General features: G+C 48.3%; 2 protein-coding genes across 5 annotated transcripts in view; both read left to right on the top strand.

Annotated features, from left to right (window-relative positions):
• TOP1 (DNA topoisomerase I) overlaps positions 1-5,890 on the top strand; it is a 94,840-nt gene extending 88,950 nt beyond the window's left edge. Inside the window, exons 19-21 of the mRNA XM_027070092.2 lie at positions 3,121-3,215; positions 3,445-3,594; positions 4,588-5,890. Of these exons, the coding sequence (XP_026925893.1) occupies positions 3,121-3,215; positions 3,445-3,594; positions 4,588-4,690 (348 nt within the window). The 3' untranslated portion in view covers positions 4,691-5,890. The remainder of the gene's footprint in view (positions 1-3,120; positions 3,216-3,444; positions 3,595-4,587) is intronic.
• Positions 5,891-15,715: 9,825 nt separating this feature from the next.
• Positions 15,716-21,100, top strand: part of PLCG1 (phospholipase C gamma 1) — a 36,971-nt gene continuing 31,586 nt past the window's right edge. Inside the window, exons 1-2 of one of the 4 annotated variants that reach the window (XM_053199949.1) lie at positions 15,716-15,830; positions 16,290-16,638. In XM_053199949.1, coding sequence (XP_053055924.1) covers positions 16,422-16,638 — 217 coding nt within the window. In that variant the 5' untranslated portion in view covers positions 15,716-15,830; positions 16,290-16,421. Of the gene's footprint in view, positions 15,831-16,289; positions 16,639-21,100 lie in introns of those variants that run through there. The other 3 variants (XM_027070093.2, XM_027070094.2, XM_053199950.1) reach the window with 3 other exon arrangements.

Genomic DNA, 21,100 nt, shown 5'->3' with positions numbered 1-21,100 from the left:
GTCCAGAAATACAACTGTTTCTAAATTAGATTGCTTCAAATTAAAAAGATGATGAACAATGATATTTTATTTCCCCCTAATCCTAGCACAACTATTTTTATTTTTACACATTCCACATGACTCATATTTTTATGTAGCTCATCATCAAACATCTGTTGAATTCTGGCTGTGTGCCAGAGTTGCTGCCCTAGAGGGAGAGAGACATGCAAACAAGTAGATGCTATTCCTCTTCCATGTGCTTTTCTTCCTTCTGACTCTGTCTGGCACTGCGCTTTCAAGCCACAAGGCACTAAACACTTCGGTGGTGAGCGTTTCTGTGTTAGTGATGGCTACGTAACTAATCCATTCCAACGTACTAACTCTCAGTGAGAACTGGCAGGTATTTCACTCTAGAACAGACACATAGGGTTGTCACAAAGGACCAACTATCCTGAAATACACTTACCAAGTATATTTTAAAGTCTGTGATGTGCTTCCTTATTAACTTATTAAGTAAGATCTGAAGGTGGGTCTAATAATCACTAAATTTCAAGGGTAGTAAAGAATACATAAACAATACTTAAGATTTCTGCAACAATTTTAATGATCCGGAAATATCTGTATTATATTGGTGGCGAATATATCATAGGTACTACTGATACTACTATGGTTTGTTGCCCACATTCATAATTGAAGACGAAATGATGAATTTCAAACAGAGGTTAGTGAAATTACAGATGTAATTCTTTTCCATCCACATTTACAGAATTCTGTACTAGGACAGGTGGAGTTTAAACATGACTTGTTATAGGGGTGCCTGGGTGGCTCAGTTGACTAAGTGTCCAACTTTGGCTCAGGTTATGATCTCATGGTTCGTGAGCTTGAGCCCCACACTGGGCTCTCTGATGTCGGCACAGAGCCCACTTTGGATCCTCTGTCTCTCTCTTATCTCTGCTCCTCCCCTGCTTGTTGTCTTTCTCTCTCTCTCTCTCTCTCTCTCTCTCTCTCTCTTAAATAAATAAATAGGGGCGCCTGGGTGGCACAGTCGGTTAAGCGTCCAACTTCAGCCAGGTCACGATCTCGCGGTCCGTGAGTTCGAGCCCCGCATCGGGCTCTGGGCTGATGGCTCAGAGCCTGGAGCCTGTTTCCGATTCTGTGTCTCCCTCTCTCTCTGCCCCTCCCCCGTTCATGCTCTTTCTCTCTGTCCCAAAAAAAAAAAAAAAATGTTGAAAAAAAAATTTTTAAATAAATAAATAAATTTAAAATAACTAAAAATGACTGCTATAAAGTGAGGCTCCATACACATCTTCAGATCCATATATTTTCCTCCTGTCGAAATTTCTTCAAGATAAATACCCGGTAGTAGTATGTCTGGGTCAAAAGATACCCACAACCTACAGTTCATGCTACAGGTGCTAGAGGGATGCACATACACACAGTAAATGAATATATACCCCTAGACCTCTCAAATCCTTAGAATATATGGTTGGCAGGCAAAGAACCCAATAGGCCACCCATCCTAGCAGCTCCTGTTCGCTGCCACTCTGTTAAATGGTGGTCATGTGGAATCATCTACTCTCCCCATGTTGTTGTTCCAAGCCAGAAATAAAAGCATGAATATTCAGGTGCTGTTTACCCAATTCAAGCTACCCATCCCCCTGGAGCATGAGGAGGTATTTTGTTGATCTTACTCTGGAACCACTGTTTGGGCAGCCCAGGGCCGCCTGCCAGACGAGCCCTCCAAGCCCAGGAACCCTCTCCTGTGTGCCCACAAAGCAAACACACGCCCCTGTTTGCCAAGTGAATCAAAGGAGTCTTTGATGCTTTGAGAGAATTTGAAACAGCCTGCCAATTTAGCATCCATGGAAATGGTTAAAAGATTATGGTCTGTTAAATTTCTAGCCCAAGAAGAATCTAGCTAGTGGTGTCTGATGCTTTTGTGTATAGAATCAGTTCCTTCAGCTTGACTTTGGACAACATGGATGTTGGAAGTAAGCCATTCATAGTAAAATACATTTAATGATTCTCTCACAATGGTGGCCTCTGTTTCCAAACTTGGGCTATATGTGTATATTTAACAGACAATTCTAGGCTGAGAGCAACAGCCCAGACTGTGTTGAATCAGGCAAGTATTTATTTACTCTGCAGAGGTTCCCTTGACCTTGTAGGTTAGGAAAGGTAATAGCACATCTGAGGTTCTGCCCCCAGCAGCATGAGCTCCCTGGTTTGGGCTCTAGTTTCCTGGTGTTGCCTGCTGCTGTCCTTAAGCAAGAACTAAGAACTGAGGTTTTCCAGAGGCCCTCCAAGGGTTCTCTAAGCAAGAAAGGATGGAATTGTTTGTTTCATCCTTTATAAACCGGGATTCCGTGAGATTTTATTTGGAAAAAAGAGCTCCATAGCTAAAAATGTTTTCAGACCTCTGTTTTTGAGTGATAACTGCTTTAATTTCCTTCCAGTCTCAGCTCCCTTTCATTTAAAATACAGAAGGCCAAAGCCAGGCTGTGCCATATATAGGTTTCAGCCGACTGGCTGAGCTGTTTAGCTTCCTGGGTTCCCTTGGGTATTCTCTCCAGTGCTTCCTTTTTTCCTGAGAAGCTGGCAGCTCCTTCCCAGAGTGCTGGCAGAATCTGAGGAATGAGCTGGGTTCAGTAGATGCAAGGATCCTGTCTCAGCTTCATAAAGAGTTATCTCCTGCAGTATTTGTAGAAGGAAGGCTATAACCTGACACAGGATCCATTTAGTAAACAGTTTTCATCTGTAGCCCTCCTCCCAGGTGTCTAAAACTAAAGCGTTATGTGATCGAAAGATTGGCACTCACATTCCCAGTCCTGGCAGGTTCTGTAACCTGAGCTTTTGCATTAAGGGGACAGGCCCTGGGTCACTGCCTATAGAAGGATCACCGATTTCTTGAAGGGTCACTGAAGAACATAAGTGACGAAATAGCATTTGCATTCAGCAGTCACTGTGCATCTAATCTGTGCCTTCATGAAGCCACCCTGGGAGAGGGGGGAGGTTTATGTGGCATGCCACTGACATAGGCAGCCTGCCTGGTGGAGACAGCTTCTAGGTTTCATGTCTGATGGAGCTCTTTTCTCTCCGGGCTGATTTTATTTTTAAACCTTACTGTTCTTCCCCACCTAGATTGATGCCAAGAAGGAACAACTAGCAGATGCCCGGAGAGACTTGAAAAGTGCTAAGGCTGATGCCAAGGTCCTAAAGGATGCAAAGACCAAGAAGTATGTACCTGGTTGTTATGCAGAGCTGGGGACTGGTTGAGAGAAAAGCAGGGGTAATATCAGAGGCCCAGGGGCCCCAGCTTTTCTAGAGTTTCTGAGTGGTATCTTTTGGAAATCTCTGTATGTATTTAGGGTTTTCCTGCTTTTGCTGCCCCTGCATGGCCGGGTGGGGTTGCAGTGTTTTTGTCCAGAAGCTAGGCCTGGTTCTTGATGACTTCCATTCTTCCAGGGTGGTAGAGTCAAAGAAGAAGGCTGTGCAAAGACTGGAGGAGCAGTTAATGAAGCTCGAAGTTCAGGCCACAGACCGAGAAGAAAATAAACAAATTGCTTTGGGAACCTCCAAACTCAATTATCTGGACCCAAGGATTACAGTGGCTTGGTAAGTAATCTTTGGGCCCTTCTTGGGGTCCTGCTGCTGGCTTGAGAGTGTAGTGGAGGGTTCAAGAGCACTGTTGGCCTTCCCATGCCATCCCTTCACCTCATACTTGGAAGTCCTTTGGGAAATCCTTGCCTTTCTACTATGCACACTGCAACTGCACTAGAACATCTTCAGTGACCCTAAATGGTCAGTAATGTTGTTATACTGCCTTGGAGCGTGTTTTTGTCTGTTTTTAAAAGGCAGTTGCAGCCTCTACCCCTATGGAACTTTAGGACAAGAATAGGAACTCTTGGCCCTTATTAAAGGAAAAATCTAAAAGGAGCCCATCTATCTACACTTGAACAAAACTTTTCGATAAATTTTTTTTACAAGTAAAGGAAGAAAGGAACAAGCAGGAAAAAAAAGACTGCAGATCTGAGCAACGTACAGAAAGAGTTAGAGGGAGCTTATAACAAAGATAAATTCTCTATTGTTTGTGTCCCCTTTTAACCCCACAGTCATAAAATGACATCCAAAATAAGTGAGTTTTATTTATTTATTTTTTGGAAGATGCTTATTAATTAATGTGCATTTTTCTGAGCCTGACCTGCTCCTATGGGTCAGGGATTCCACCCGGCTCTTGTACCCTTTTTGCTCTTTTGCCCTGTTGGGTGCTAGAGGTTGAGTTAGATTAAGGGGCAGTATGCATTGTGGTTGAGAGCATGGACACCAGAGCCAGACAGCTTGGGTTAACTTTTTAGCTCCATCTCACTAGCTGCATGACAAGGTAAGCAAATTACTCAACTCCCTGTATTAAGTTTTTTTCATTAGTACATCTGTAGTAGCATCTACTTTAGAGGTCACGAGCACATGATACTGTTAGAATATGTTTGGCATGTTCTTAAAATTCATTCTCAGCAGATGGACACAAAGCAAGCATATTCAGGTCCCTGCCCTGGGTCTGGGCTGTTGCTCCCTGAGACACTAATCCCCCTTTTTCTCCTTTGTGTACAGGTGCAAGAAGTGGGGGGTCCCAATTGAGAAAATTTACAACAAAACCCAGCGGGAGAAGTTTGCGTGGGCCATCGACATGGCTGATGAGGACTACGAGTTCTAGCCAGTCTCGAGGGGCGGGCAGGGTTCTGTGAAAAGGAACAGTGTGGTTTGGGGAAGGTGGATAAACTGTGAGCCTTGCTTACCCTCACAGCTGAGGGAGAGAGGCGGCAAGTCTTAACAAACGAACATCTTTGCGAAAAGATAAACCTGGAGATATTATAAGGGAGAGCTGAGCCAGTTGTCCTATGGACAACTTATTTAAAAATATTTCAGATATCAAAATTCTAGCTGTATGATTTGTTTTGAATTTTGTTTTTATTTTCAAGAGAGCAAGTGGATAGGAATTTGTCAGAGTTCTGCCAGGCAAATTCACTGTTTCACTGAAGCATTTGGATTCTCTTAGCTACTGTATACGAAGTCCGATTATATTGGTGCGTTTTTACAGTTAGGGTTTTGCAATAACTTCTATATTTTAATAGAAATGAATTCCTAAACGCCCTCCCCCCTCCCCCATTTCAGGAATTTAAAATTAAGTAGAACAAAAACCCAGCGCACCTGTTAGTGAGAATTGTCACTATCTATTGTCATGGGAATCAATTTTCATTAAACTTGAAGCAGTCGTGACATCGGCAGTGTTTTGGTTCAGACACCTGTTCACAGAAAAGCATGATGGGAAAATATTTCCTGACTTGAGTGTTCCTTTTTAAATGTGAATTTTTATTTCTTTTTAATTATTTTAAAATATTTAAACCTTTTTCTTGATCTTAAAGATCGTGTAGATTGGGGTTGGGGAGGGATGAGGGGGTGAGTGAGTCTAAGGATAATGAAATAATCAGTGACTGAAACCATTTTCCCATCATTCTTTGTTCTGAGCATTCTCTGTACCCTTCATATATCCATCTTTTTCATTTTAAACCCAATCTTTCACTTGAAAGATTTTATTGTGTAAAAAGTTCCACAAGTCAATAATTTAGAGGAAAATGAGTATTTGGTCCAAAAAAAGGAAAAATAATCAAGAATTTAGGGCTTTTATTTTTTCTTTTGTAATTGTGTAAAAAATGGAAAAAAAAAACATAAAAAGCAGAATTTTAATGTGAAGACATTTTTTGCTATAATCATTAGTTTTAGAAGCATTGTTAGTTTAGCGTGTGTGCAGAGTCCATTTCCCACATCTTTCCTCAAGTATCTTCTATTTTTATCATGAATTCCCTTTTAATCAACTGTAGGTTATTTAAAATAAATTCCTACAACTTAACGGAAACCTAGTGTCTGCCTCTTTGTTACACAAGGTCCCCGACCTGACTGGGGCAAAGTTGGGGTGGGGGGCGTTGGTGGGAGAGGGCAGGGCTCGGCTCTGTGTGGGATGTGCTCTCATTGCTCAGCTCGGCACTGGCGGCTCCCTCCCCAGGGGTTGGGTGGGGCCTGGAAGGGGCTGCACCTGTCTTGCTGCCTTGGGTGTAGGTCAGAGGGGAGCCAAAGTCCATATCCTAAGATAAAAGCGGGCCCAGGAAGTAAGGGAGGGTGCAAGAACTGAATTTGGAGCCCAGCGTAGGTATTGTTTATTGAGCAAGATAAAGTGAATGTATTTGGGAGACAGGCTTTCTGAGCATATTGGCCAGAAGCAGTAGGGAGCTTGTCTGGGTTTGCTTGTCTGGGTAAGCTTACAGTCAGGATGGCAGGAATTAAGAGTACTAAGCCAGTTAGGACACTGGATCCCAGAGGCCCAGCTGTAGGCTTCTCCTCGTGTAGATTGGTTAATTGAAAAAGTGTGGTCTGTGGCCACTCCCCAGGGCTCCTGTACCCACATTTGTAGGGTCCCTAAAAAATTGTTCCTTTCTTTATACTAGGTTACTGTTAAGTCTGGAATTTAGGGTGAAGAGAGAGCTTTCCTGGCCAAATGGAGCAGGAAGAAGGTCAGTGGTCAGAATTGGCCACTTAGCCCTGGGCCCTCTAGCTTGCTAGCATGCATGCACAGGTATGTTCTGGGAGGAGAGCCATCTCCTGGATGGTCTCTCAGCTCCCTGGGGCTGGGTGCTGGTCTGGTGTTGGCCCACTGCAGAGAACCCTGGAGGTCCTCCTTGGCAGCCCGCATTTCATCGGTCAGTGAGGGAGGTAGCATTCACCCCAAGAATAAAGGAGGTTATATACCATCAGTGCGTTGGAGCAGATTACAACCACGTATTTTTTTAATCGTGTGGTGTAGAGGTAGCTAAAGCATTGAACATAAGAAATGGCAACAGAGGCTCTTGCAACACCTGATCAGTACACTGTACTTTATGGCTTGGGGGTGAGTGATGAGAACATGGGCCCGAGGTTTGGGACTGGAGCAGGACCTGCCACAACCAGGGGACAAATCTTAGTCCATAACTAGGAATTAGGGACAGGAGGCCTCACAGGCATAAGATTTTATTCATGGGCAGCAGCAACTCGTGCCTACCTTTCCCAGCAGGGATCTTCCTACAGGTCTTCTGAGGGCAGGTGCATGGCAACTAAATCCTGGTCAAGAACGATTGTGAAGGGCTCCCTCAGTGGTGGCAGGCCTGGGAGAGCAAACCAGAGGATGGGAAACTGACCTGTCCAGTGGGGATGAGGGAAGAGGCTGGACAGGTAGGTGAGGGCCAGCTGTGAAAGGCCCTGAGAAATACTTGAGCCTGGAGTCAGGAGAGAACTCGCCTCACTTATTCCTCCAGTAGATTTGGTTCCCTCCTCACACTTCTGGCTTTGTCCAGGAGCAGAGGCCCGATGTGTAAGGTCCGAAAAAGCCCCTCCTGTCAGGGTCTTCTGGAATGCTCAAGTCCAGCTGTAGGCAAAGTGGAACACAAGCCAGGTACCTGGGTGCTTGCTTGCTTGCTGCTCAGCAGCTCCTCCATCCATCAAATCCACCCTGGACTTATGTCACGTTTGAAAGAAAAAAGGAAGCTCCCAGCTCCCAGCCATCTCCCTCTCCCTCACCATCTCTCTCTCCATTTCACATATGAGTGCCTGGAGCCAGTCATCCACACCACCAGATCATTCCCCACCCACTGTAACCAGCTTCTGTCCCACCTTGCCCCCAATTCCTCCCTCCATTCCAACCACAACCGCCAACAAGTGAGTGACCGATAGATGGGCTTGTACCGTGTATCTTAAGCTTTTTGTGGCACTGGGCATGTGACTATTCTTTGATTTAGTAGCCCTACTGAAATATATTTTACATACCATAAATATCCACCTGTTTCAAGTGTAACATTTGTACCTACTGAAGGTTATGGCTGTCACCATAAGTCACTTTTAGCATATTCTCCTCCCCAGTAAGATCCCTCGTGCCCATTTAAGAGTTAATCCCCACTCCCACCTCCAGCCTCCACTAAATTTACTTGCGCTATACCTTTGTCTTTTTCTGGACATCACACACACAAATGGAATTGTACAATACGCGCCCACTCCCCTCTCCAAGCACTTCTCTTTGGCTTCCACGATGGCCCCCTCTCCTGGTTTTACTCCAGTCTCCGCCAGTCTGCTGCATCTTGGTTACCGCCCCCCCCCCCCCCCCCCCCCCCAGGCCTGGCTGCTGTGACTGTCTCCTTGGCCTGGCCAATTTCATTTGCATGTGAGGGTGATGACTCCCAGACCTCTGTCTCCAGCCTAGACCCCTTTCCTGAGCTCCAGACCCATGGTGGAGCTGTGGGCCAGGTCCCCAGGCTATTAGATCTACCAATTTCTGGAACTCGGCTCAGTACCAACTACACGGCCACTGGGCTGTTTCACATCCTACTGAAAGGCACCTCCATCCACTCTGCCCCCTCAACCAGAGTCTAGTGGAGCCACCATCCTTCACTCCTTTCTCTCACTTCCACACCTGGTAAATTACCAACTGAAATCCTCTCCTAAATACACCAAACATAGGTAGTTCCCCCTCAGAAAACTTAAAAAAAAAAACAAAAAAAAAAACAAACGTGTATTCTGAGAAAAGAATTTACTTATTACATTTTGGTCTTTACAGAATCCCTCATATAATGGGATGCTCTCTCAACTTGTTTTGAACCAAAAAGCACTTTTTGGAGAAAACACATTACCCTGAAATGACCTCAGTCAAGCTAGTTTTGGACGATTACAAGTAGTCCCCTGACAAAATCAGTAAACAAAGAGGCAAAGAAATTTACCACAGACTTAGTAATTATTTCTCACAATCCCAAGTATTATGTATAAACAAGCCTCTCAAAGGTCACTTTAATAGCAATACGGTATTGATTTTTTTTTAGGTTTGGTAGAGATCATACATATATATTTTTAAAACAGTTTCAGAAAACCACTGAAATACATATAACAGAATTAAGATTTGTGTCAGTATGGAAGGGGCTGGTTAGTAGGTGGAGTTTGACATGAAACAAGAGTGGCCATCAGTTCATAATTGAAGGTGGCTGGTAGGCACAAGGAAGCTCACTATACTGTCCTGTCTACACTTAGATCCATTTGAAATTTTCCATAAAAGTTAAGTAGTTATGCAGTAATATATACCCCTGGGAGAAATGAAACCTGTTTTAATGTTATATATGAAAGATAATGATGCTTAGATTAAAATTTCTAGTAATAGCATAACATACTGACCCGAAAAGTACTCTCTCTGCAACAACATGAATGAGTCTCGAAAACATGCTGAACAGAGACCAAGGGTACACACTCCTTGATTCCAAGTATGTGAAATTCCAGAATGGGCACCACTACTCTAGTGATGGAAAGTAGGTTAGTGACTGCCAGATGGGGGCAGCGGAGATGGACTACAAAGAGGCACCAAGAAACTTCAGGGTGATGGAAATGTTCCATATCTTGATTAGGTGGAGGTTACAGGAGGGCATCCGTTTGTCAAATCTCACCAAACTTTACACATAAAAAAATGGATGCGTTTTTTAGTATGGAAGTTATTCCTCAAAGCTGATTTTTCAAAAATGGTCTCAACTGAGAAGGCAGTGAAGGTGATATGCTTTCAGAAATTATATTAGATGAGTCAAAGTGGCCCTAATGGTGAACCTTACATAGAAATCAAGGACTCATAAAGAGTTTGAACATAAATTTATTACTGGACAGGCAAGAGTGGGAAAAATCAATATTCATACATCAATATACTATTTTAAATAATACATGATTTAAAATACTATATGTGTGTGTGTATATACACACACACATATATACATACATATATGTATATATACATACATATATGTATACATACATACATACATATATATATGTATGTATACATACACACACACACAGGGGCGCCTGGGTGGCTCAGTAGGTTAATTGTCCAACTTGATTTCAACTGAGGTCATGATCTCGCAGTATATGAGTTCAAACCCCATGTCAAGCTCCACACTGATAGTGCAGAGCCTGCTTAGGACTCTCTCCTTTCCTGCTCCTCCCCCTCCTCTTTCTTAAACTGTTATATTGGGCATTTGAATCATGCATCTCTAAGAAGGTTTATATTTTAGCTGCAAAAAAACACAAAATATCTGGAGTGCCCTTATTGCATAAACAAGTTGATCGCCTTATATTTGGAGCTGCCATATCTTCAGGCATATATGTTATCTCTCACTTTGCTCTACCCCCACACCCACCAACAAGTGTCCCTTCTCAGTGCTCCAAGGGCCCTTACCACACTGAATTGTCATCTATTGACAAATGTCTGTTGGCATTTCTTTACCCACAACTAGAGTAAGAACTTGGTCTGATTCATCTCTGCTGTCTTACTGCTATAGAGGAGCGTCAGGAGTGTCTGTTAAAGAAAGGAAGAGAAAGCGGAAAAACAGAGGTCAGCCTGGGCCATGGCTGGCAAGGGCTCTCCCCTTCTCTTCAGAGAAGCAATTATGGTTTCCCTGCCACCTCTCTGAAAAATCCTTATCTGGAGCCCGGCTCTCCTGCCTCAACATCTGGGACCTACGTCAGGAGCCCTTCAGCGAAGGGGAAGCAGAATCTGCAGTGAAAGCCAAGTCTTGGGTAGGCCTGGTTTTACCTGGAGTGATAGAAAACAGGAGGCTCTTGGGGCTGGGAGTCCATCCCAGGTACGGAGGGAAGCAGAAGAACATGACCTAAGAAGTGTGAGATCCAACGACTAAGTTGGAGCCATAGATGGATATTGGGGCCAGAGGTCAAGAGTCTGAAAAGCAGTTGTGGGGTGGAGCTCAGGGTGCATTGAGGTGAGTATGGAGTACCAGCTATATACTGAGGTACAGGTTACAGAGTCAGAGATGGGCTGATCAGACACCTAACATGAGAAACTACCAAGCAAAAATTTTAAAGAAAAAGGATAAAGTTTTATTTGAGGAAACAAGATTGCAAGTCTATAACTCTGCCTACTCTCAATTGTGGAAGGGCTTCACTGAGCTATAGAAGGTATATTATATCTTCTATATTCATGCAAAGTCATTACAAGGAACAAATGAAAACTGCATCAGCATTTGCTATTGATCTGCTGGGAACATTCTACACTATATCAGTCAAGTAAGTGTCCAATTGAGAAACTTCTTTCATAAATTTTTTTTAATGTTTATTTTTGAGAGAGAGAGATAGACAGAGAGCGTGAGCAGGCGAGGGGCAGAGAGAGGGACACACAGAATCTGAAGCAGGCTCCAGGCTCTGAGCTGTCAGCACAGAGACCAATGTGGGGCTGGAACCCATGAATCATGAGATCATGACCTGAGACGAAATTGGACTTCACCAACTGAGCCACCCAGGCACCCCAAGAAACTTCTTTTAGAATTTAAACCCAAGAAAATTTTTCTCCGTCAGGGAATGTTACCAGAATAAAAAGTTTTTGCTTTGCCTTCCAGGAAGCTCAGCCACATTCAATTCTCAGTAACAGCAGTCACGTTAACCCATACTAACCATATTATATTCCTCCTTCTAATGGCACATTCCATTTCTAGAGTGCAATATTTTTGTCCTTTGTTTTAAATACTCTAAACTTTTTTAAAGGACTGGAAAGGAATACATTTGAGGTAGGTATACCGATGTGCCCCTCAGATTCTCCTTCAAGGAAGCACTTGTTGCCCCAACTGCTGGAGGATCTCTCAGCTCTCAAAGATCACCTCAGCTGCAGAGAGCCATGTGACTGAGGCTGTGCTCTTCCCAGGGCTGACTGAAGTGGGGCTATGAAGTCCCAGCCATTTTCAAGCCAGCACCAGACAAAACAGCTCCCTGGAGGTTGGCTGTGGCTGTCATCAGGCCTGCATCACAGCTGAACTTCTCCCTGTGCCCTGTCCTGTTTCCTTCTCTCCTTTCCACAGTGTTGGTCCCAAGAGCACTCCCTAACAAACATTCTGCACACTAATCTCTGCCCCAGAGTCCGCTTCCCAAAGAACCTAATCTGTGACATCATTTAACCAACTATAGATGGTCCCTGATTTATGACAGTCTGACTTACAATTTTTCATCTTAATGATGGTGCAAAAGCGATATGCATTCAGTAGAAACCGTATTTTGGATTTTGATCTTTTCCTGGCTAGCCATCCGCAGTATGCTCCTCTCTCATGATGCTGGGCAGTGGCTACGACTCCCAGTCAGCTGTGTGATCAAGGTCAACAACCACTCTGCACCTGTACAACCATTCTATTTTCCACTTTCACTACAGTATTCAGTAAATTACAGGAACCATTCAACACTTTAGTATAGGACAGGCTTTGTGTTAGATGATTTTGCCCAACTGTGGGCCTGTGTAAGTGTTCTGAGCACATTTAAAGTAGGCTAGACCAAACTATGATGTTCTGGAGGTTAGGCCCAGTAAATACATTTTTGGCTTACTGTATTTTCAACTTACGATGGTTTCATTGGGCTGTAACCCCATTGTAAGTCAAGGAATATCTATAACTAAAAATAAAAAACACATCAGGTAGGGGTATTAAGGAAAAGGGTGAGAACACACAACAAAATAGTTCATACCTACATGAGAGGCAACATAGCATTGACTCTGCAGCCAGGATGCCTGGGTTTGAATCCCCTCTCTGCCACCTCTCAGTTCTATGTCCATAAACATGTCTCCTAATCTCTCTGTGTCTCAGTTTTTTCATCTGTAAATTAGAGATAAGAGTACTTATCTCATAATGCTATAATAAGTAAGTGAGCCAATGTGGGTAAAGCAGTTATAGAGGACTTACTATATGCCAAGCGCTGCTCTAATTGTTTCGATAAAGAAACACCTATCAGATCAGGCCCACAGGGCCAGAGGGGCATCGAGCCGGGACTCTTACCCAGAATCCAGGCACAGGGATGGTGGAGACCTGGGCATGTTGAAGCATGAGTGCTGACAGAAATAGGCCCAAGCAGGGCTAGCCTGGGTGATGTCAGGGCGTGTGCCTTGTGTGGGTTCTGGGCTGCTCCCTCCAAGCCAACACAGCTGCACGCCTTGCCAGTAACACCCACGTACCCATATATATGCTGAGCTGGGGGAAGCCCAAACCAACCACACCCTCTGCATGCCCTGCTTTTCCTGAGTCTCTTTGGGTGGAGGGAGGTACCTGAGGCTTGGGATGCTGGTTCAGAAGTCCCAGGAGGAATTGGGGACTTGTTTTCTGATTAAGGGCCTGGCAGCAGGCTGAAAATTTGAGCTCCTGTTGACAGAGATTTCTGGAGCCCCTGGGGGCCTGGCCCTGGAGGCAAAAGCAAAAGCAAGGAAGCATGGTCTGTGTTGGGAAGCTCTTGGAAAATGGAGAAACAGATTTTAAAAGTGTATCACAGCCTTCAGGCTGCCCAGGTCAGTACAAGGAGGAGGGGGGCAGGAGTACTTAGGAGGGAGCGTCCTGGACATATGGACAAGATCAGATAAGCAGGAAGAGGCCCCATCCAGTCTCTGCCTATCTTCCTGGCTTCATCACCTCCCATGCTCCCCCTCACTTAGTAAACTCAAGCCTTCTTTCTATTCCTACACTCTTTAAGTTCTTTCTGGCCTCAGGGCCTTTATATATGATGTCACATCCACCTGATAAGTACTTTCCTCCAACCCACCCCTAATAATTCACCTGGCCATCTACTCACATCCTGTAGGCCTATGCTGAGTCCTAGCAACGCCTTCCATTTCTACCAAGAGAGATCTAAAGTACGTGTTCCCTGTGTTTTATCTCCTAACCCTATGTGCTCTTCCTCCCTACCCGCCATCACCACTGTCCCTACATAACACCATTTCTCTGTTTAATGTCTGAATTCCTGGAAGGCTGGTGCTGGATTTCTCTTTTTCTTCCAACACATGGCACCAAGGCCCAGCACATGGAAGCTCAGGGGGCACACTACTTTAAGCCCAAGTCAGCCCAAGCCATACTCTAGGAGCACTCATGTTCTGTGAAGTTCCCTGTGCTCAGGACCAACCATGGCCAGAGCCTCCCCTCATCTGTACTGACTGGCCAGCTAGCCTCTGTGCCCACTGACTGCTGACCACCAGGACCCACTAAGGCTCCCTTGTGAAGCAGAAAATGTATTAAGTCAGACAGACCTAGGTTCAAATTCCCATTTGTTTCTTACGTGGCCTTGGGGCAAGTTGTAGAACTTACCTGAATCTCAGTTTCCTCATCAGTAAACTGGAGACAATAATCCCTGATTAGAGGGTGGTTATGAGGATCAGGTGTAACCACAAGTGTAAGCCTAGGCCAGGTGGGTACCAGGTCAACTTTAGTGCCCTCCCTCCCACTTTAAAGGGTGGGCACTAGGTGGCAGTCCATCTCAGCCACTACACCTCCCTTCAAGTGGCAGAAGCCTGTAAGAGTCTCAACTTCATGCTGGATTCTCAGCTTCTTAGGAGCCACACTTGAGGGAATTAAAACACAAACCCACACAAGTTACCACTGCACCAAGACAAAGTCAGAGGCAGCCCCAGGCACTAGTCACCACTCAGCTGGGTAGGTTGTCTGAGCACACACATACTCACAAATTCCAGAAGCCTGGATCTTTCTCTGGCACCAGCTGGGTGCTCTGCTGGGCCTCTCGCCTCTGAAGTTGTCCTGCTCTGCCTGACTCAAAATCTGTCAGATGGGCTCCACTGTGACCACAGGTGTCTTCAGTTTTTCTGTGACAGGGGTGTCCACATTGCAGGGGCAAGTCTAGGGAAATGGTTTCCGGAAGATGGAGTGTGAATTATTCAAATAACCACTTAAAGGCCTTGTGGCTGGAGAATGGAGAGTGAAGAGGAGGTGGGGAGAGATGAAGTGGGAGGGAAAGAAAGGGGCCAGACCACACAGGACCAGCTGGGACAGGAGTGAGTGTGAATTTTACATGCAATGGGAAGTCATGGAGGGTTTGAAGCCAAAGGTAGGGGATCACAATTTAAATTTCTTTTTAAAGACTGAAGCATGAAGAATAGACGCAGGCCAGACCAAGGAGGGTAAATAGTCTGGATGAGAAAAGACAGATGTTGGGTTTGTGGGAGGAGTGGAGATATTCCGTGGTAAACAGGCCTTACAAGACTGCTGGGTGGTGGAGGCTGACTGAGGGCTCAAGGATACCTCCAAGGGTCTTGGCCCAAGCATCTTAGAAGAACTGGGGCCATGTTCTGAGAAAGTAACGACAGCGGGAAGAGCAGTTTGAAGAGGGACGTGGAGCCGGCAGTGGGATGCTTGGGAGATACAGATTTGGCGCTATGGGTGCCTGGGTCTGGGGGTGAAGCCATGGGAAAGGTCAGGTCGTCTTAGGAACTGGTTCAGGACCCAGCCCAGAGGAAGAAAAATTTCTGGGGCTGAAAGGCAGCGACCTGAAAGGAAGGAGGAAAACGCGGGGAGTTAGTCTGGGATAACCAAAGCTCCGGAGAGCGTTTGCAAGGGCGCGTGGAGGCAGAGAGCGAGGTGGGGCGCGCAGTGACTGATGAGTGGAAGGCGCAGAGATTTAGGCCACTGGGGGCCACGGGTCTAAAGGCCCTACAGGGGACGCCCAGGACTGGGGGGCTTCTCCAAAAGACCGGACTGTCAAAAGCCACACTGGCCGCAGGGGCGGGGCGGACGAGTCTCGGCAGTCGCAGGAGCGGCCTGCGGGCCAGCCCTGCGCGGCCGAAGGGGAGGGGCGGGACAAGCCTGCTGTCCGTCAGAAACCGTCGGCCAATCCGCAGGCGGCTCCGCCCCCGCCCCGCCCCGGAGAGGGCGCGCAGAGGACCCGCCTCCGCTGCCGCCGCCGCCGCCGCCGCTGCCGCCGCGGGTGTGAGGCGGCCCGGCCCGGCCTGGCTGGCTCCCTCCGCCGGGCAGCCCGCCCAGGTAACCGGGTTTGGCCGGCGGTCCTGGGGGCGCTCTGCACCCTCACCTCTTCTTCCGGCCGCTGTGCGGGTAGGGCTTAGGGAGCAGGGTTGAGGACACGGCTGCATCTGGGCCTGTGCGGGACAGTGGGCTGGGCAGCCGCCTATGCGTGTGCGACTGACTGACGGGCCGGCGCGGGGCTGCCGCGCGTGACGGGGCCGACGGGGGCAGTGTGAGGAAGCTTTGCGGGACGGAAGGACGAGCTGGTTGAGCGCGAGCAGCGCGCGCGCTCCCGCCGCCATTGCGCCCCGCGCCCCCGCCCGGGGCCTGTCTGGGGGTCGCGGGGCGCAGGCGCGGCAGGCGGGCGGAGGGTCCTTTCCACGGGCGCGCGGGCGCCTTTGTTCCCGGCGCGCGGGCCAGGGCGGAGCCTGCAGGGCCGCCCCGCCCCCCGCTCAGGCTCCGCCCCGTCTCCGCCCGCAGGAGCAGCCGCCGGGGCCCGCTCGCCGGCCGCCTCAGCCACAGCCGCCTGCTCCCGCCGGCCGGGCCTGCGCCGCCGCCGCCTCCTCCGCCGCCGCCCCCTTCCCCCTTACCACCACCCCCAGTGCCGGAGCCATGGCGGGCGCCGCGTCCCCCTGCGCCAATGGCTGCGGGCCCGGCGCGCCCTCGGACGCCGAGGTGCTGCACCTCTGCCGCAGCCTCGAGGTGGGCACCGTCATGACTTTGTTCTACTCCAAGAAGTCGCAGCGGCCGGAACGGAAGACCTTCCAGGTCAAGCTGGAGACGCGGCAGATCACGTGGAGCCGTGGCGCCGACAAGATCGAGGGGGCCAGTAAGTGCGCCCCCCCCTTCCCGGGGCCCGCTGCGCGCGGGGGCCGCGGGGGTCCGCGCCCGGCTCTTGCGCGCGCCGCGGCCCGCGGCTGGAGTGACTTGGATAAACTTTCGGGCCCTCCCCCACACCCTCCGGTCCCCGCCCCCGCCCCCGCCTCGGCCCGGGTGGTCACTGGGGGCGGGGGGCATCCGGGTCCTCAGTCACCTGACAGGACACCCCCTCCCCCAGCCCGGGGTTGGGGCGGGGGGGAAGTGTTCCAAGCGCTTGGCCCAGAGGCCTAAAAATCCTAGTGGGTCTAAGATCGGCGGGGCAGGGGTCTGGTTCTTCCTAGCTCGGGAGTGGTGTTGGCCAAGGCGAGGGAAGCCAAGGCAGCGTCAGCCCACCCAGCCCCAGAACCTGGGGCCAGACCAGACGGTCACCGCCCACCACCTTTTTCCCCCAAAAGACAGTCTTGGTGAAACTTTCTGGGCCCCAGGCTGGGCTCCATTTGCAAAGGAACCTTTGGGTTCCCTAAGTAGAAGTTAGGCAGATGTTAGGGTAGGGTTGGTTTTGGATCAGAGCCAGCTCTACTCATCTCTCTTGGGGAGGGTGGAAGGTGGTCCTGTTTGGTTTGGAAAAGCCTGAGAGAAGGCAGTGGCTTTTTTCCCCTGTTGCTGCTTTTGTCCTGAAGCTGAATTTTAGAGGTCTGCGTGGGTGGGCAGTCACCCAAAGCCAGGGCAAGGACTCTTGGTAAAGGGTCCAGGTTCCTCTTGCCCTTGGAAGCACATTCTCAAGAGGTTGGCCCAGAAAGGCCAGCCTCAGTGCCTTGGAGTCAGGTACTTTTTTCAAGAGCGTGCAGCCAGTTTGGGGTCTAGCCCTTTGTGTACTGCGTCCTGTATTCCATGGCTGCAGAGAGCCGGGAGCGGCTACTTTTGGTTTCCTGCCTCTTTGCCTTCTCAGGACTGAGCTTGGCTGCTTTGGGGCAGGTCTCAGTTGGGAGGAGGGAGTTAGGGGATTTTGAAAAACCCCACAGGTCTTTCAATGTTATTCCATTTAGCGCCATGCCTATGCTGTGGCCGGATGGGCGCCCAGCTCTACCCTCCATTCCCCCGCCTCCAAGTGTGAGAGATAGTGCTGCTACCCTAGGTTGTAGGTTGCTTCCTGCAAGGACCCTCCCCCCCAGAGACTGGTGTTAGAACCAGGTCCATGTGGAGGAGGGGGGTCAGGAAGTGACACCCCCACAGGAACGTCCTACAGACCTCCTTGGGTATGGTGTACACGTGTGTAGATGGGTGAGGAGATTGGGAGGAAGGAAAGTCTTGTGGTGAGGCAGCCATCCTCAGCTACAAGCTCCAGATCTGATGCAGCTGCTGAACTTAGAAATGGCAGCTGCCTTCCTCTGTGCCTCCATCAGCCCTGTCAGCCATCAAGAGAAAATTTTAGTGATTTGAGAGACTGGATTCCAAAGTAGAGGAAGGACAGATACTACAGGGAGCTGAGATAGACTCCAGGCACAGCCCCATCCTTGCTTTTATGGTGCTCCCTCTGCTCTGCTGAATTGGTGGCACTGGCTGGAGGTTCCTCGATAGAGATTTCCTGGGTAACTAACACTTCAAACCATGTGTGTGACCAGCAGGGGTAAGTGCAGCACACTGGTTGAAGGCAAGGCTGGATTTGAAGCCTGTATATTCGTTGTGTTTTCCTTAGCCAATTGTTTATCTACTCTCAGCTTAGTTTTCTTATCTGTAAAACGGGAGTGGTAATATATCCACCTTATATGGTTGCTCTGGGGATTAAATAGGAAAATTGATGTAAAACATCTCACAGTGCTTGACACACTGTAAACGTTTAATAAGTGTGAGCTGGTTTTAATAATGATAGCATTAATAGACTGTGACTGTCCTCCTCAACCCTGGACTGGAAATGTTGAGGGTGGTGGAGCGTGGCTTTAGGAGAGGGTGAGAGTATAGGAAGGGAGGAGGATGGGGACCAAGTTCACATTTCACTTAGATCACTACCCGGAAAAAGGGAGGAAATGGTTTTGTTTTGCTTCAGCTCTTCTCCTCACCCACCCACCTGTCGTATAGAACAGTACATGACAGAGTAAAACTTACGGAGTAAATCTATGGAGATTTGCACATCTGACTCCTGGGTGTGACTTTCTTATTTGTAAGATGGGGCCTGAACAGAAGGGAGGGGTGTGAAGAGGGAAGAATCCAGTCCATGGTGTCTCCGGTCTTTGGGGGCTGGTGGCAGGAATGCAGAGGACCCACGGCCCCAGCCCCCAAGGGTAGATAAGCTAGAGAAATACAGATTCAGTGATCTTATCAGCTTGGAGCATAGGCAAAGACTATAGAAGGAGTCTAGGCCCTTTGATTTTGGAGGCCCAGGTTGAAGAAGTCTGAGTAAAAATGCTAGTAGATGCTTGTGTAGAGTTCACACTTTGTAAATGGAGCCTCTTGCTGAAGCTGCCCCACTTCTGCCCATTCATGGGGGTACCTTGTTGGTGAGTTCTGATCCCTGCAGCCCCCTCTGCAGGCTTTGAGGAAGTTTGGGCTGCCAGCTGTGATCCCTGCCACCTGGCCTTTTCCTGCTGACTCTGCTAGGGTTCCGTATAGTGCTTGTAGCCTGGCCAAGGAGAGAGGCACTTCTCATACCCTCAGGGTGTCTGTGGACCTGAAGGAGGGATGCTGTGGTTCAGTGAAAATGCACACCGCTCATGCATCAGGCCTCATTCTGACCCAACTCCATGCTCTCTCACTTTGCCACTCGTGAAATGGGACCTGGCACTTGCTGGTTTCTAAGGTGATAGTTTGGCTAAAAAGAGGGGTGGGGAAGTGCTTTGGGGTCTGTTGTCATGGTGATGTGACAGGAACCAGGTTGATGTTTGGTTTTTTATGTTGCAGATACTGACATAAATGAATACAAAGCAATTATAGACTTCCTGCTGAGTGCTACAGAGACTTTTCATCATATTTTCTTGGCTAATCTTCACAAGGGTCCTGGGTATGTGTGTGTGTCTGGAGTCCTATCCCATTTTATAGATGAGGAAATGGAAATATAGGGAGTGAATTGTGCCATGGAGTGATAGTCCTAGTTTGTGACAGCCTCACTTAGACCCAGCTCTCCAGTCATTGGCTGGCCAGCCATCCCAAGAGGACTCAGCCCCAGGGTTGTGCTGACAGTGGGCCTCAGGCTCCATGTCCCAGTGGTCTCTGTTGCTCCTCTAAGGACAGATTTTTGTGCCTAGACCTGCATTACAGACAGCCTCAGCCTCTCTAGGTTCTGGCTTCACATTTTTCCTTCTGGTGCCTTTCTGGGGTGAGCTGGTTCAGTCAAGGGTCATTGTGGGCACAATGGCCTGTGTGAAGATTCCATGGAGGGCTCTGAATGACAGCCATGCTCTTCTATGGAACTTTTGGAGCCTCAGGCTTTCGTCTTTGATTCTTGCCTACCCTTCTAGATGCTAGGCCCCTTAGATGGTAAATGAAAACAGGTCCTTGCTCTCAGGGAAACTAAAACAGACAATGATAATTCCTAGTGGTACCTTTGATGGGAGTTGGCCGGGGTAGGGAGGGAGGGGTCAGTATGGTGGCAGCAGAGAGTAAACCGCCCAGACTAGGCAGTGAGGCTCAGAGAGGAGGTGATATTGGGACCAGTTATCTTGGACTTGACCTCTGTGGCTGTCAGGCTGGCAGGGAGACAGACCACAAGGCCTGCTCTGATGGCTGGGCCCAAGGCACCTGAGGTGGGCAGGCTGGGTGTCATGGGGGTTTTCTTTGTGCTGGCTGATTGCTCCCAGTGAGAGATGGGCAAGAACACATGTCCGGATCTCCAGAGCTAGCCATCCCTGCCTGTGTGTTTCCTGTCTGACTGTAGTTTTTCCAGGGGAAGTCAGACCTCTTAGTGTTTCCTTAGCACCCCACGCTTGCCCTGACGTGTGGGTTTCCAGACCAGCTCTGCCAGGCCCCCTTTTTAGCTGGGGCTCTCTCTTTCCTGTGAATGTAGGAAAGGGCCTGCTTCACAGATGACTGGAGAAGCTGAGCATACCCAGCATTGGGCCCCCCCACCCCCGCAAGACCTTCAGCTGAGGAGAGCCCTAGGAGACGTGGTGGTGCGATAAGAGGAGGGGGAATGTTCTTGTGCACCTTGTAGAGTGTTTTGTACATGGCGCCCATGCTTCCCTGGGGGGACATCTTTGAGAAAAGGATAGTAATAGGTGACAAGATTCTAGGCAGAGACAAGAGTAAGGAATGGGCGTGAGCAGCCAATGGTAATTGAGCCACAGTAACTAGAGGTTTGTGGCTAGAATCAGTCAGATCTGACTTTAAGACTCTGTGTGTGTGTGTGTGTGTAATGTGTGTGTGTACACGTACGTGTACATGTACGTACATATACGTACGTACATATATACGTACATACACAGATGCATAGGCTTGAGTCACTGGTTAGAGATCTTGGCCACTAACCTTGTTTTGTGTAG

This window comes from Acinonyx jubatus, chromosome A3 (assembly GCF_027475565.1).
Source record: "Acinonyx jubatus isolate Ajub_Pintada_27869175 chromosome A3, VMU_Ajub_asm_v1.0, whole genome shotgun sequence".
Classification (NCBI taxonomy): Eukaryota; Metazoa; Chordata; class Mammalia; order Carnivora; family Felidae; genus Acinonyx; species Acinonyx jubatus.
The sequence above is the reverse complement of the archived record's forward strand: the minus strand, read 5'-3'. Positions and strand labels throughout refer to the sequence as shown.